The sequence below is a fragment of the Eutrigla gurnardus genome, assembly GCF_963514095.1.
Source record: "Eutrigla gurnardus genome assembly, chromosome: 6".
NCBI classification, from domain to species: Eukaryota; Metazoa; Chordata; class Actinopteri; order Perciformes; family Triglidae; genus Eutrigla; species Eutrigla gurnardus.
This window is the reverse complement of record NC_139920.1, coordinates 8,718,119-8,735,099: the sequence shown is the minus strand read 5'-3', so window position 1 is coordinate 8,735,099 and position 16,981 is coordinate 8,718,119. Positions and strand designations below refer to the sequence as shown.

General features: G+C 42.3%; 1 protein-coding gene across 3 annotated transcripts in view; it reads left to right on the top strand.

Annotated features, from left to right (window-relative positions):
* The window catches only part of ryk (receptor like tyrosine kinase), a 43,337-nt gene that overhangs the window by 5,722 nt on the left and 20,634 nt on the right, over positions 1–16,981 (top strand). For 2 of the 3 annotated variants that reach the window (XM_084011801.1, XM_084011799.1), the window contains exons 2-7: positions 9,712–9,833; positions 9,939–10,038; positions 11,648–11,779; positions 13,005–13,064; positions 13,731–13,872; positions 15,586–15,686. In XM_084011801.1, coding sequence (XP_083867927.1) covers positions 9,712–9,833; positions 9,939–10,038; positions 11,648–11,779; positions 13,005–13,064; positions 13,731–13,872; positions 15,586–15,686 — 657 coding nt within the window. The remainder of the gene's footprint in view (positions 1–9,711; positions 9,834–9,938; positions 10,039–11,647; positions 11,780–13,004; positions 13,065–13,730; positions 13,873–15,585; positions 15,687–16,981) is intronic. The other variant, XM_084011800.1, reaches the window with a different exon arrangement.

Below are 16,981 nucleotides of genomic sequence, written 5' to 3'. Positions count from 1 at the left end.
TACTACCTCTCATATTTTGACATCCCATTTTATTTCATCGGGACTTCCAACTTACAAAACTCTAGCAATGAGGACATTTGCCTCTCTCCTCCTGATCAGGTGACTAGTCAGAGTTTGGATCTGATCTCGCTAATTGTGCATAAAGGAAAATATCCAGGTCTAAAAAACGTGAAACGAAATCGACTTTGTTTCCTGAAGCGCCAAGTGCATGTCAGCTAACATGCCTTAGCCCCCCTCCTCCTCCACCCCCCCTCCATAAAGCTGAAAGGAAAGCAGGGCCTTTGAAAAAAGAGCCTGTGAACAGTGAGGAGTGATTGGCAGCAGCATTCATTTCCTTCATGCCACTCTCCAAGGATCCTGTGGTTGAATAGGGGAGCCCCTGCTTTCACATCTTTTGTCTGAGCGCTGCTGCTCTCAGACAAAAGATGGGTGCTCGCTCTACAGGAGCTTCTGTAAAGCAAGCACCCATTTTATAAATTGTTACCCTTGTGTTAAAATCAGAATATTGGCATTTGAAATATAGTCATGTTTTCCTTTTCTATGTCCGTATGACGGCGAATGCCACAAGAATTTGAGTTATGCTTAGCTGTCATGCTGTAGTTGCATTGATTTTTATATAGGAGCAGTGGATATTTTAAGCCTGCTAGTTTCTGTGGCATTTCTTAAACAGAAGAGTTGGGAAACGGACCGTTCTGAACCAAAAGAAAACCAACAAACAAACAAAAATATTTGACCTTGCGTTCACAACCCTCGCTTTCAAACTGTGGCGGTATACTCACAAAGCTGCCATGTGAACCGGCATCCAGAAATAGAGGAGTGAGACGGCGTGCGTGAGACCTCTTAAATGACCCGTCAGTCTGACTCAAACTGCTAATCATTTTTTCAGTAAGCCGTTTGATATTTGTAGAGTAAACTTGAGGAGGCCCCTTTAAGCAACAAATAAGCATCAAGGCGCTGCCTATAAAGGGACAGCGGCAGACAGACTCGCTCAGATTCCTGCCTTCATCGTCGCCTGCCCTCGGGGCACTTTGTGGAATAAAAGAGCGAAACTGATGTATGGTTTCTTTGAAGGGAATCAAAGAAAACCACAGAGATTGTGACTCGATGTGTGTTTTTCTTCTTTCTGCAAGACGCTGTCAGTTGTGACTACTTCTTGTGACCGGTGTTGTTGCTATTAAAGCTTAGTTGGTGTCATCGGTCCGGATCTTTGGGTGTGTTTTTCTACACACTACATGACTTTATTCTACTTTATTACTGCGTCTAACCTTTTAATTTAACACCTTGATACTGATGCTTTTCTTCAATTGCTGGAGGTAAAGAAACTTCTGTTGGGACTTGTACTGAAGCTCGTCTATGCCGAACCTTCCCTTTGGAAGGAAAGATGTGTGGCTGCCAGTGAAAAAGCCTCAGTAGTCAAGTTTCCATCCAAATGCAGCAAAAAAGGAAACGTGAATGAACGTCTGTTTCCGTCCGCTACTTAAGTGACTCTCACCTTTTGGGTCTAGTTTTATCATATGTCTCCTGTCAGTGTAAACCAGAGTGGGTGACGTAGCTGCATGCTGCTCAGGGTTTCCCTCAGATTGGGATTCTGTTTGTGGCGGTATCTATCAAGCTGTAAACAATGGCGTAAACGCAGCAGCAGCAGTTTGTTGCCCGTACCGGGATCCGGTCCTTGTTGAGGGTTATGCAGCAGCTCATTGGGCATGCTGCCCTAGTCCTGCAGCGGTCCAGTCAGGACAGCTGAGGCAGCACCAGTCCTGCTGATGCAAGCTCACCAGTTATATGATCATGATGGTCTTGTCCTCTCAAACAGATTTAAAAAAAAGATAATTTATCTTGTGTGGATCCGGGGTTGGATGATATAGAAGTTTATCGCAGTTCGTTCTAAAACACTCAAGTTGATTAGGGTGAATTTCCAATCATCTGGACATGAAACGTTAAGCTCCCTGCAGCCAACCCATTAAAAGTGTATTCTTCAGGATGATTCAAATACTAAGCACACCTCAAAGGTTACTATAGGATCACTCAAATCGCATACCCGCTCTAACCCCACTCCTGATGACTCCGTAACCAGAAGAAGCGTAAAAGGAATACCTCACCGGTGGAAACATGAACGTGTATTGAGAGTGGGTCATATATGTAGTCAAAATGTAAAATAAATTTCAAATTTGGTGCCTTCTTGACCGAGAAAAGGCAGACAGTGACTTTTTGGCACATGTGGATGGAAGACAACAACTCCCACAATGCACAGCTCTGCCAGCCACTCCCACTGATCTGCCCCCCCTCATCAGTCCCCCACTGGTTTGCACTCATACATCCTCGTCTCAAAGTCATCAACAAGAGAGAACAACACAGAGAACATGACTGAAACTTTACTGATAAGTTGCGTCTGCACACATTTCTAGGATCAGCATGTGAGTGCCAGCCCGGTACATTCGGTGCAGGCCCAGTAAGCTCTTTACCAGTTTACTAGGCCCGCGGTCCGGCGGCGAACTTACCGGGCCAGCGGCCTGGCGGCAAACCAATTATGCAAAATGACAATATTTGCGTCATGGGAGGCTCTTTTTCAGAATAGAAATACAGATATCTCCCGTCTCTGAGGAAAATGAGGAAATGATGCTGGGCTTTTATTTCATGAAGCAACAAGCGAGTCAGCCCTGAACACTAATTCTAACTCTAGTCTGAATAAGTCGTACTACGTCACGGTGTCCCCGTAGTTTGGCTTGAATCCACCTTTGTTAATAGACATCTTAGTATGGATGACTGTGAGTTAGCTGTATTGTGTTTTCCACATGTTGAACCATTTTCAACCTGACATGAAATGATTTGTTGATGTTTTCGTACAATGTAGCATGTGTTCACGGTCCCCAACCAACCAGATCAAGATGGGAAATGTGTTTTTATTCATTTTCTGCTGCTCTGTATGACTTGTTTTAAAACTTGAAGCGCTACTACTACTTCAATGCTCTTCAAGGTGTGTAATTTGGTGAAACAAAAGCTTGTTTTAAGCTTTGTTTCCCCGAACATGTGGTGGCAGTGATTAACCTTAATCAAACAGCCCACTGAACAATTTGAAGTCTAGAATAACTTTAACAGACCTAGTTTAAATTCAGGTTATTCAGGGTTGAAAAGTGAACGTTAAGTAGACGTCTAGACGGTGTTTCAATGCCTTTCCAACGTTTATGCCTTTTTAATGATGTTTTTAAAGTTTGGTCTAAAGCCGTGCTACACGTAGCCTAATAAATCTTGGTCTACATGAGAGCTAAAGCAGAGAGGAGACATTAAAAATACCTCTAGTGCTCAGTGGCAGAAGCTCTATTAATATCATCTAATATTCTATTTTACCTGTTAGATGATGGACTAAACTGCTCTTCAGCCCACAGAGATTTTAGTACTGGGCAATCACAGACCGAGTCCTGGTCTCGTCAGTGTCTAGTTTTTCTTGTGGGTCTGATAGGTTGGATTTGTTTTGAGTTTCACGTGGCCCTCATTTTGTCCTCCTCCCATGATGAATATCGCCGGTGTCTTCCCAGTGAGCGGCGGGAGGGACTGTTTATCTCCTGAGCGCTCAGGGATGAAGGTTTTGGGAGGAATAGTGTGGACTCTGCTCACAAGAGGGTCTTTGTTATATCCGTCCTGGTCCTTACCACCTGGCCACTGCCACCTTTTGTTCTCCTCTTACAAAGTCTGCAACGTGATCCACAGCTTGCAGGAGAACGCTGCACGTCGACCCAAAACTTTCCAGAGCCCCGAAATGTTACGACAACCTAAGATGCTGCAGTGAGTTAGAGTTTTGTGTTGACGGCTGTGTATCGAGGTAATGGCCATTGTCAGTTATGTAAAAGGTTTACAGCACATGTCCATGCCTGACCCAGTGTGAAACATGTGGGTGGGAGGAAGTGAGTGAGTAATCCTGTCTCCCTCCCACAGATGAAAGACGTGTCAGTGTGCCCCTGAGCAAGGCATTTAAATAAGGTGGACTGATTCAATCTAATGTGTTGCTACTTTATGAATGTCAGCAGGCAGCATGTTGTGGAAAGAGCAGGTGAATAGTTTTTGTTTTCAGTCCAAACACAGACCAATTAAAAAATGGCAATCTTGTATTTTTTCCTGAAATAGTCATTTTAAAGCATTGATATTCTGTTTAGCCTCACAAATAGCCTTTTTAAAAGGTTATGTCTGACTTGGAGCAGGAAAAAGCTGATTAATCTGCTGATAAAGTTTACTGTTGAGTTATATATTAAAGAGATTATGTTTGCGGGTAGAAATGTGGACATGAAATCAGCTGTTTCTGGGTCAGCAAAGTTTTAGCCCACATTTTCTAGTGGAGAATCACTTTCTGAAAATAAATCTAAATGAACCATCTAAATAATAAATATCTCAAACATAATTCATAGTCTGTTAAGCATTTCTGTCTGGAGTGGCGGTGCCTCAGAATCAATCACATGCAGACAGATATTTTCAGTAAAAGTGTCCCTCATCCTGTTACGGAGCGTTGATGCAAAACAGTGATGTTCGTCCCCGAGTGACATCAGAGCCCATATCGAAGCCTTTACAGGGTCACATGACCACGGAAACAGTTAGATTTCTGTTCTACTCCCATTTCTATGGTTTGAATAAAGGTTTATTCTGGCAGACAGTATTGTTTTTTTGAACATTAAACCATGTAAACATGTTCCAATAGAAACCTATAATACAAGTGAACCTGAAAATGAACATATGTCTGCTGCTCCGCTGTTTTAACCAGCTAGATGGTACTAGTCAAAGAAAACGACAACATTGTCCTGAGTAACAAACTAGCAATACTCTGCCCGGGCTTTGGGAGCCTTTGTGTTGTTTTTGCAAAAGTATGCTCAGCCGATCAAGTCACTTTGTTGACATGATAAATGTCACCATATTTTTCACATCATGTAATCGTGTGTGACGAGCATGAAGAGTAAATTGTGGGACTGATTTTAATAGTCGGTTGTTATGGCTGTATGTCACATTGGCACACACTATATATCAGTGAAGCCAAGTTTTATACAAACATAGACGTACAAGTCAGTATGTGCTATTGACTGATGAGCTTACTGACCTCGTATTTAGGATAAGTCATGATCGATGGTTTTCACAGAGGCAGAATAGACTGCATGTAGTATGTGAGGTGTCCATATGAGTTTAAATGATGAATGAGTCATCATTTATTTGAAAAGGTCACATAACGGATGTATTTTAACTAGGGCCGGGACTCGATTAAAAAAATGAATCTAATTAATTAGAGGCTTTGTAATTAATTCATTGAAATTAATCGCATTTTAATCGCATATAAATTTGACCTGAGAACAGTGAGAAGTAATTTTTTTCACATGGATTTTTAGTATACCATTGAATAACGACTGAATACATAAGCTTAAGCAACAAAATATTGTTTATTTTTGTTCAACCAAGTCCAACAGACCAGTGCAATTTTTGCCATTAAGTGTAGCAATAGCATCTGGTGGAGTGTGGGTTGGGTGTGGGTCCTTGTACTCGGAGTCGGGCTAACGTCCATGCTAGCGTCCACGGTAGCTGCTATATGTTTTGCATTGAGGTGATACTTGAGGCTCGATGTGCTGTGGTGATATGCAAATTCCTTGTTGCATAGCTTGTACACAACCATGCTCTTATCGACGCTTCCATCCTTTCGTTTTTTATAACAAAATTTCCCATCCAAAGCGGTCTCATCAGCTTCTTCTTCGTTCATGTTCACTGTGGTTTGTTGTTGTCTGAAGTCATGAACGCTAGTTGGTGCTCCAGTATAATCGGTCCGCCTGAAACTCATCCAGTGAGAAACGTTCCACGGTACAAAAATAAGTGTGATTAATTTTTTTTACGCGTTAATTTTTGTGTAATTAATTAAATGACATCAAATGTGTTAAAAATAGGGCCAGGACTTTAACGCGTTAATTAAGATTAATTAATTACACAAAAATTAACGCGTTAAAGTCCTGGCCCTATTTTTAACACATTTGATGTCATTTAATTCATGCGGCATCAAAATGTGAAAACAGAGGCTTCATTACCGCTAACTTGGACTTTCTTAGTTGTGGTTTGTTCCTGGTGCTCGGGCGTGCTGGAGTCGAGTGTTTCCAGATCAGAGCAGGTGACGCAGCGTGTCCTGCCCTGGCTGTTGTTAATCACTTGACACCAGCAGAGCAGAAATGGAAATGTCCCGCAGGAAATAATCCCTCAAAACATCACATGCTGCCAAGTTATTGCACTGGAATTCAAAACGATTTTGTTATTTTTCCATTAAGACGACTGTTAGCATTAGAGACGTTTGCATCCGTAGTAGCGAAGAGCATGATGACGTAGCGAGGGAATTTAATATGTTGTGGCCAAACTCTAACTAGCAGGAATTTTGTTTACAGGAACACCTTCTGCTAATGCCGTTTCCCCCCCGCTCCATAGAGCGGAGAGAGTGAGTCAGTGATGAAACTACAGTACATGGTTCAACTTCCTTCACCTCAGGAACTACTAAGTCTCTGTCTTCAGTCTGTGTACACTGACCGGCTCCGGTTGCCGTTCCTCCATGTTCCTGTTTTGAAGTTTGGGTGGGTTGGCTGTGGTGCCGTGGGAGGGGCAAACATGAGCCAGACTCACACTGATCCTCTTCGGGCCTTTCTGCCTAGTTGCATAGCTTAATTGGTAGCAAAGCAGTGTGGCCACATGTTGAGACAAAGGAGGTAGACGGAGTTGAGCATGAGAAAGGCAATTACTCCAGGACTGATCCGTGTGGTCATGTGCACACATCTGTTCCCTAGTGCCTGCATGTACAACCCAGAGACTGAACATAGGAGAGTTATTTCAGTTCCCAACAAAATATATGATTTTCAGATTTTATCACAATTAAGCACGCATGTCACTGGATTTTACAATTCCAGTTTTAAGGTCGGACTAAAAGTTAAAGCCATTGTAATCTACCTGTTTTTATTTCGTCCACACAGATTTTAGCATGTTATCGTCACCCAACTCTACCTCAGCTCGACTGAGCTTGATAGCATCTTTCAGCTCTTTGTTTTTACACTTTGCGACTTTAAAGTCCTGCCCGCCTTACCTTAAGAGACGTTAATTTAACAGGATAACACAATAACGTGTGTCAACCAGCTACCAGACAGAAACAGATGCAGCCTGCTCTACCAGCTCTATTTGACCAGCAAAGAAAATATGGTGCCAGAAACCAGAAACACAGGACATAAACAGGACTGCAGCAGAATACATATAATATAAATTGTATTTAAACACCCTGCAGTTATGTTACCGTTTTTGTTTTTTTGCACTACGTCAGACAACTTTTAAAAAGTGTTATTGATGGTGTTTGTATTGTTCCGATCTTTATTTTAAAAATCCTGCCCCTTCATTTTTATTAATTTTCTCCCCGTCAATCGAAAATGGTATCGAGTATCAAGTATTTTTCTAGGTATTGGTATCGACTCTCAAATACTAGTATCGTGTCAACCATGTGACGCCCGGAATTGAAATAAAAAAAAATCAAATGTTCCCGATCCTCTGGCAAGGCAGGAGCATGGGTTGCTAGCCGTCAGAGCACCGCTATTCTGCATGGAGTGGCTCATAGAGCCTCTATTCATAAATGCCATCAACGACTACTGGTGACGTATCAGGGTCTCGAACAGTTGTCCCATTTCCTAGGGAAAGATTTCAACCACTACCCCTCGTAAGTTAAGTAAGTCATTAGTATCGAAACTCCTGCAGTCAAACCATAGAGTTGGTCCTTTTTGTGCCCAGATCTAGAAAAACAAAATGTATGAGTGCAAGCCGGCGGGGCATAGAGGATTTTCAATGGAGCACAGAGTGGATCTGTTTAAATGGCTCCAATTTCAGGCCGGTACCGCCATGAGTTCAAAGTGTGCCGGAGCGAGCCGATTGTTCCAAACACTTCCCATTACTCCAGAATGCTGTTAAGCCCAAAAGTGAAAGGTGTGACTTTGTTTGCTGTTATCACCATTAATATCTATACAACCAATGTTTATGATTAAATTGTTTATGAGTGCGCACAAACAAAATAGTTTATCTAGCCTCTTAATTTTGCTCTAAAAGTGCACCAGATTAGTGCACATAACTTTGTAATGTGGTCTACAAAATGTAGGGTGATTCATGTATTCTTTCATTTTGCAAGTCCTTTTTCCAAAATAAACATACAATACATTTTTCAATACTTGAGCACAAACTGTGAAATAAGACCAACTTTTAGTGGGCTGTGTAGGTCAGAAAACATTGGGTTTTTGCTCCCCTTCCGATGTCACATGCAGGCTCATCATTAGACTACCGCCCCCATCTGAGTATCTCCACCCACGGCTTTACAACCGTAGTACTTTTGCAAAGGCTTGCCATATTTTTATCACAACCCAATCAGAGCAGTCTGGACTTTTCGGTGTGGAGGCTTAAAGAGACAGGCACTACAACTGAGCGTTTCAGACAGAGGGTGAATACAGGTGTATTCAGACAGACAGCATGAGATAAATAGAGTTTTTTTTAACATTAAAGCATGTAAACGTGTTCTAGTAGAAACTAACATTCCAAGCATAAATCTGAAAATGAGTCATGTGTTTTTTTTGGACCTTCACATGCATCCCGTGGTCCTCATCAGCAGTTTTCTCAGTTTGGGAGTTGAATGAAACTAATTTTGTTTCACAATAACGACTTTATTATCGTCCCTGTGACTCCTGAGACCATGACGGGTTTTAAAACTCTGAGAAAAATACTTGTGAACCGTGTTATATGCTTAAACTAAAAATCAAATGTATTATCAGTAATTGTTTAACTATTTATACTCATTTATTTTACATGTATAGACGTATATTTATTTTAAACTGTTGCACAAGGAGCACTTACAATCTTGTGTAGGTTCTAGTTTATGTAACACCCGTCCCCTCTCTGAGCTGGTAAATGCCTGAGAATGTTTTTAATTGAGCCAATGTGAGAAAGGTCTATGAGCCGGAGCTCCGAGAGCCCGAGGGTGTCGGGGGGAGCCTGGGCACATTCTTCCCCCTCTCTTTTAAACTAGATACTCACAGACTGACAGACGGACCCCACTCACACACTTTGAAGGGCTGATAGCACTGCCCCGGGCCAGGGTTGGGGATTTCACCATTACACATTAGACTTGCATGACTTTTTGATTGCAGTGGGAAACAACTTGTTTAGACTTTTTTTTAAAGAGAATGGAAAAAGACACTTTCATACAGTACTAACCATTTCTGATGCTCATGTGCTATGGCACTTCCTAAACTATACATTAACTACAGATTACGGTCGAGCCGACTGTTAAATGCACGTCCACTTTCATCTGAGGCATTCCTCTCCCTTCCTCCTAACTCTTCCCCTGCCCAAATGTGTTTCCTGGAACCAAAATTGCAGTCATATTTGGATGTTGTCTCACTTGAACATTTGAAGTTTTTCACTTTGGGCACTAAGAGGTCTCAAGTACTAACAGATGTGGTAAGTCCATCTCTTTTATTGTGGGGAAAACCCCCTAATCCAAGCTGGCAGTTTGAGCGGATATTTTACCATTTTCCTCTGGCTTTCTCTCTGCGAGTGTCCAAATCTACTGCTAAATTAAAAAATATGTCTTTTATGTCCAGTGTAGTGTTTTTTTTCCCTTCTTCTTTTCTCTGGATTCCCCAAATATTTCTCCTAAGGCATAATGTGACATCCTGTGTCCTCCCACAGGCCTGGATGCAGAGCTCTACTATGTGCGAGACGATGTGGTGAATCATTATGCTCTCTCCTTCACCCTGCCTGTGCCCAGTGAGACCAACAGCCTCCACTTCTCGTGGCATTCCAAGACAAGGGTACGTCTCAGCCTCACAGTAACCACTTCAGTACAGGCTTTCTTGCTCACACATGCAATCAGGCAGACCATTTGTGTGTTGACAACTTTCGTCCTTCGCTCATAGGTCGACTACCGGCTTGGCTTCCACATGGAGAACCCTGCTGCCATGAACCAACCGGGGAGCAACATCTCCGTTCAGGGGGAGGTTCCCCGTGTTCCCTCGGGTTAGTCAGATACCCGCCTTAAGTCGTGTCATGCACTCAGAGGGCTCCTACACGCTTCTCAGACTTTTCAAATGGCTTCAGTAAATCAATACTTCTATAATTTGTTCGGTGTTAACCTGATGAGAAAATCTTTTTCAAACACGTTTTAGTTGCAACTCAGTAACACAGCTGTAGAACATCTTTCTAGCGACTGTTCATCTCGACTCCCACAATCCATTTAAGTAGTTTGACGTTTTGGGAAGACTGATCCCTCTCTCATATCTTTCTGTTGAATATAAAACTGGAGCCGGCAGCGTTAGCTCAGCTTACCATAAAGACTGGGAGCAGGGAGAGACGGCTGGCCTGTCACTGTTCGGGCTGCGTAATAAACTGGTCTCAAATTTGAAAGATATAATCTTCCACGATAAAGAGGATAAATGCATGAAATGTATTCTCGATAAACTCATTTCTGCTACCTTTGCATCAGTAAAACCGAAACCACAAAATCACTCCTTTCACATTTGATCAATTTGGTCTGAGATGCGTGATTGAAGTATGTTATCCCCAGTTAAGTAAGAAAGGTTCTAACCAGAAGTCTTGGCTGTCAGAAGTCTCTGGTGCGTATCATGGATGTATGAAGTGAACTGGATACAGCATTGGAGACAGTGACCTGTTCATTCATGTTAAAGATGCTCAGTGGGCCGTGGCGCAAAAAAATAGAATAGAAATACATTTCAGATTATGTTACCTGGATCATCAGTGATCATCCCCATCCACGGACCCATGGAGCAAACACACTAGTGTTTCCTTCACATGAACAAAGCAAAGAAAATCACTTTACAAAAAAGGACCAAATTATTTAAAGAAGGGATTTTTTAAAGCGACATATTAGAAAAACAAATCTATTAGTGATAACCAACCAGGATGCGAGGCCTATTGAATGGTGGGTTTTAAACAGGTGCATGAGGACAGAGTGAAACACAGCAGTACACTCTACTGTGTTTTGGTTATTCGTGCTGCTCTTCTTTCTGTGGGTGTTTCTGCTCTTGTTGCCAGTTACGCAAATGGCCACATCGTGACGTCAGGATGCGTTTCTCCAAAAGTTGATTCCATTTCAACTTTTTGCCGCAGGCCGCTGCCGTTCTTTTCCCCCAGCATCCCCTGCGATCCCTACCACAGGGACTGTAACACACTACCACATTCAAATGAAAGGGACGACTGGCCTTTTTGCTGCAGCCTATTTCTTGGCCAGAAACGGTTACTTCCTGGAGTCTGCTGGTTGCTTGGTGACTGTTTCGATCCAATAAATAGTCTGTACAATATTAGTCAAAGTGTAGCTTTTACACATAATTGTTGTACAGATTAAACAAACACAATGTTGACATGCATTATAACTGTATTTCCCAAATGCTAATTCCATTCAACTTTATCCCAGAGGAATTCATTTAATATTTATTTAATATACTTGATTTAACTGTAATGTGACAGTAGGGGTGTTAGTGTCGTATACTTCAACAAACAAGTTATTTAAAGCTGCAAATACAGTGATGTCATACATACATGTGATATTATGCCATGCGGGGGACCTATTTTCTCTAAATTGAAAGTTTGTGTGTGCATCTCTCTACAGTCTTTAGAGTGGACCTCTTCTGTTCCGGCAAGGTCGATGGAGAGGCTGTTTTAACAGTGCAGCTCAATCTGACCATCCATGCCAACAACTACACAGTGCTCAACTTCAAGAGGAGGAAAATGTGCTATAAAAGTAAGTGGTGCAGCTGTACTGAATGTTTTCTTTTACAATCAGGATCATTATTTATCCACCTGTAGACCTTTTTCATAGCGGACACCTCTATATGTCGTTGAGGGGAAAACACAGGTGTAATTAGTAAAAGTAATGATGGCTGTGACTCGCTGGGTCGTTTACGTTGTTGGTAACACGTGTGCTTTCACTGCTATGACAACTTCAAAATGTCTACTGTCAAAAGGGCCTACAGTATCGGGTTGACCTACGAGAAAGTGTCTGAAACATACTGTTATTATACTGTTTCTTTCAAAAATATACTCCACGCAGAACATGGATTGTGTGGAGAATTTGAGGGATTTGTTTGGTAATGTTGTCAGCACTGTGCGTCAGATACGGGGAGAGATGTGTAGGTTTTATATTCTGTGTTCAGCTCTGTGCTGTTTTCAAACTGCCTGAAGATAATTACATGTGGCCAAGAGGCTGCTTCCCATCTTATTTTGAGCACGAGTCAAATCAGCCACCATGAGAGATTCTCTGTATGCCTGAGTGGTGCCAGAAATGTACGCTGAGCAATCATAGCTGTCGACTTGGATTATATCTGTAGTGTTGGAGCAGAGGATAAACAAAGAGGTACACTTGCTGTGTCATTGCTTTACTCACTGACAGTCATTTTAACGGCTGGAACCTTTCAAGGATCCCAGAAGCCTTTTTAGGAACCCAACCTACAAAAAAGCTATTTCAGGTTTGTGTCCCGAGGCCTCAGCTTGCAATGTTGTCCTTTCCTGTCAACTATCAGAGCGAAGAATACTGAATAGGGAAGAGGGATTTGAAGGAAAAAAAACTCCTCATAGCATCACTACTTTTAAGACCGCCATTTAGTTTTTTGGTGGTTTTAATTTCCTTTTAGGCTTCTGCATTATTTCTTTCAACACTGAATAAAACGCCACAGACAAACATGTTTAAATGACATAGACCGCATTTACAGCGTTGTTGTTATGTTGTATGCAAAGAAATAACATCTCACACTTAGCTATTGCTTTTTAATGTGGTGTCAGCCTGATTTATCTTCGGAGTTCATCAGATGTGGTGGAAACGCTCTTTGCTTTCTGGGTGTATCAGATATTACTGAGCGCATAAGCTGTTTTTCCTTAAAATTCAACATTACATGCTGCACTGAGTATCGTAAGTGTGTGGATGAAGTCTGTCAATAACTAGATTTCTCTTCTTATTCCTCTGTGAACAGGAATAGATGACCCAAAGATTCCCATTCCCCTCAACAATGACACTCTTCAGCAGCCTGGCAGTAAGTAATCTTACGTCCCCATCAGGCCCTACATACCCCTCTGGAGCGGCTCCATGTGTTGTCTATCATAGGTGGCATCAGCCTGATAAGACGGTGGCTAGATGAGTACTGAGGAGTCTCTGTGTATAGCGGTGCATGTTAGGCAAACGTTCCATAACCAAGGAGTATGATTTCAGAGCCCGAAGAGAAGGATTCATTCTCCCATTGAATGCACTCTGTCGTCACCCCCACCCCCACCCCCACCCCTTTAAGTGTCTGTCTTCTTCCCGTGGGATTTATTCAGACTCTTTGTGAGTCCACCAGTAACAGAGTGCCATTAGTGGGTCGTCTCCCTTCTGCTTGGGTAGGCCCGAGGAACCTGGGGCCCTCAGAGGCTTTTAGGGAGGTGATGAGAAAAGCTCTGTTACTGGATCCTGGGCACAGCCTCTACTCTTCCAGGCCTCCATTAACCCGAAATGAAGCCCAATAGTGCTCTCCTCTCTCTCACTCATGGCTCTATCTCATAGCATTACCTCATATTTTTGCTCTGCTCCTTTCATGATAGCATTACACTGTTTGCTTTCCCTGTAATGATGGTCGTATTTCCGTTGTGCATCGATGCCCCATGTGCCCCGGCCTTCTCCTCTGCCGTGTCTGATTGTTAATGCATGGCTTGTTTTCCATCAGTAGATGGTGTGACCGCCCCCACCACCTCCACCCAGGTGTTTTATATTAGCGTGAGCGTCTGCTGCATTGTCATCTTCCTCGTGGCCATCATCCTGGCCATCCTGCACCTGCACAGCATGAAGAGAGTGGAGATGGAGGACAGGTTTGTTTCTTTTGTTCGTCCAAGCAGATCATCGTCTTTGCCGTGTGTCATCAAAGCAACTCATTATCCCGAAGCCGATGAAAACCAGCACACGGCACAGCAGATTCACAGCCACGTTGTATCTGTCAGCATGTTATGTTAGTATTTTCTCCAGAATGCTGCTGTTCAAAGAGCAGCAGGAACGGGTCATCTCCATGGAGAGGATTACATCAAGTTGAAACCTGCACTTAAGTGTTGCCATAACTCAGTTCCTGTAATCTCGGCTGCAGATGGCTACGCAGGTTATCGGATATCAATGAAAATGAGATCAGCACTTCATTCATTTGAAGAGGTTTATTGTTGGGACAGTGGTCGATGTGAAATGTACAAAGATCACATTACATGATGGGGTCCTATTACAACAATCACTCAGGTTAACATTAAGTCATATTATTTTAGAACTGAGCCGAGTAGTCGACTAATCAATGAGTAGATCTACATTAGCAGTTAGCATCAGCGATTATTTTGATAATCGTTTGAGTACCGTATGTTTTCAGCAAAAATACTCAGAATCCACTACTTTCAGCTTCTCAAATGTTAAATATTTGCTGTTTTTTGTAGTATTTTATGAAAGTGATCTGATATATTTGAGTTGTTAGCTGTTGGTCGGACAAAAAATACATCTGAAGACGTTACATGGGGCTCTGGAAAATTGTAATCGGCATTTCTAAACAATAATCGTGAAAGCAATTGCCTGATTAATCAATAATGAAAATAATCGTTTATCGCAGCCCTCGTATTTAAGTTTGTCTGTAATAAACCTAAGAATCTTGATGAAGTGCAGAAACTGGTTGATGGATCAAACTTTACCTCGTTATAATGTAAGATTAGATAAGATTTACATATCGCTGAATGAAGATGGTGTTGCACTACACACACACACACACACACACACACACTAGTTCTTACTCCGAGATAAGTTATCATTGAATGTCTGCACCTACTCAGTGTAACTGTATCACTAGTCATGACGGTCTTAAGATTGTAGGAAGAAGTAACGTGGAAACGGTCATCGGTTTAATAGTATATACAAATGTGGAATATGTGATTACATTTCACAATAATTACGCAGTACGCCTCAAATGTTCATTAATGACTTACCTGACATTACATCAATATGCCAAAGAAAATACTTATTTTTCCCTGTGTAAATAATTAACACAGAAATACAGAAATGTATTTTATATCTTATATTGTTTTAAATCGGGCACTGCCTTTTTTAATTGATAGCGAGCTAGACAGCTTTTTTCAAATCGTGATGATATTTACAATTATCCCGATATTCACCACGATTTTTTTTAATCATAATCCGCTATAAAATCCCTGGTCCCATCTCTCCCCCCATGTATGGTGATGTAACACAGTCACCCAGCATTTAAAATAATTCAGGTTAAATACTGTACCTCATTTGGCCTCTGAAAACTTTGATGGTGCAACTCATGATGCTCCAGTGACTTCCTGCTAACATACCTGATTGCCTTTGATTGGACAGTGATGTTTCCAAGCAACAGATTTGCATATTACTAATGTATTTCTTCTAATTTGTTTGAAATTAGCTTGTAGTTCCTAAGAATTAAAGGACATTACACCTTATTTAGTAATGGTTTTACCTTGTGCAATGCTATCCTGGGGCTTCTGGGTAACTACTCCTTGCTCTTCTTTTGTGTCTTTCAGTGAAAGCGACAGTGGGAGCTCGCAGGGTCTGTCTCAGCCGTCCACCCAGACCACACAGTACCTGAGGGCTGACACGCCGAACAACGCAGCCCCCGTCACCAGTAAGACATTTAACGCCCTCTCACCACATTACCCATCGGCAGTCAGTAACCAGATGCAGCATCGCTTCACGTTTCAATTTAAAAACATCAGAACGTTCTTTTGGAGGTAATTACACTTACAAGGTGGAACCCAGAGGTGCTTAAGTTCATTCAGGCTGACTCAGTCTGGCATGGTCGTCCTTCCTCTGCTCTCACACTGGCATGTGCATGCTCGTCCAAATGCAATAATGGACTGTGAATGACCTTATTGGCTTAACTGGTATCATGAGATTGTAATGGAAAACAGGGTTCCTGCAGTGATGTTAGCTCTACTCCCCTTGTAACCCATTGCTGTCTGAGTAATGTGTAAATGTGCTCACCGTGTGCTCTGCGTCAGGCCAGCTGTTCAGCAGTCCTTTATATTAAATAGATATAAATACATGGTGGGAAACCCAAACATCTAAACATTAAACCACACCACCGTATTAGAATGTACTCACTTTTGCCATTTAATCTCTGATTATACAGAAAGTGATTCAGCGCTAGCAGAGCTCTTTGTTGGTTGTTGGTGTTAGTTGCTGGTACGATTACTCACCCAGCCCTTGTGCTCTTGGCTAGCATCCATTGTAATTATGGGTAACGCCTGGTTCAGACTGCATGATGTTTGTGTCGGTGCGATGGTCACTACGTCAGATCACGTTATTTTACAGTGATAAATTCTTGTCCTGACTTGGCCCAGAGACGTGACTTCACGTCCGACCCCGACCAATCATTGCTGGTCGACATCTGTGATGTCATCCTCAGCGGTGGGCTGGGTACCTCTGCTATTTCCTTTCTTTACTCTGTCGTGATCATCCCTCGAGGAAACATCCGAGAGGATGTTGTTGCCGTAGCTCAACAAAATGTTTCCTCCATTTCACAGTTCCACCTCACAGCACCATCATCATTCTTCTTTCACTTCATCGTTGTTTAGAGTCGTGTGCACCTGCCCAGCAGATCGCTCTGTGCTTCTATTGGTCAAAGTGACGGCCATGACAGAACGCGACGTGGAAGGAAAAAAACGTCATTAGACGTCCCAGACACAGCGTCAGTCATCATCCACTACAACTGAATGTTCCCCGCAACACTCATTATTGTTCTCTGAGCCGGCACGACCATCTGGCTAGAATCGGTCTGACATAATGTTCTCTGAACCAGGTATAAGTCTGTAGCGTACTAGTCAATGGATATAGGCCGGCATGCCTTGCCATTACTATACTGAGACATGTCTGCTTATCATGTTGATTTTGCCTTTTAATTGCAGAGAGTAGTGCAAG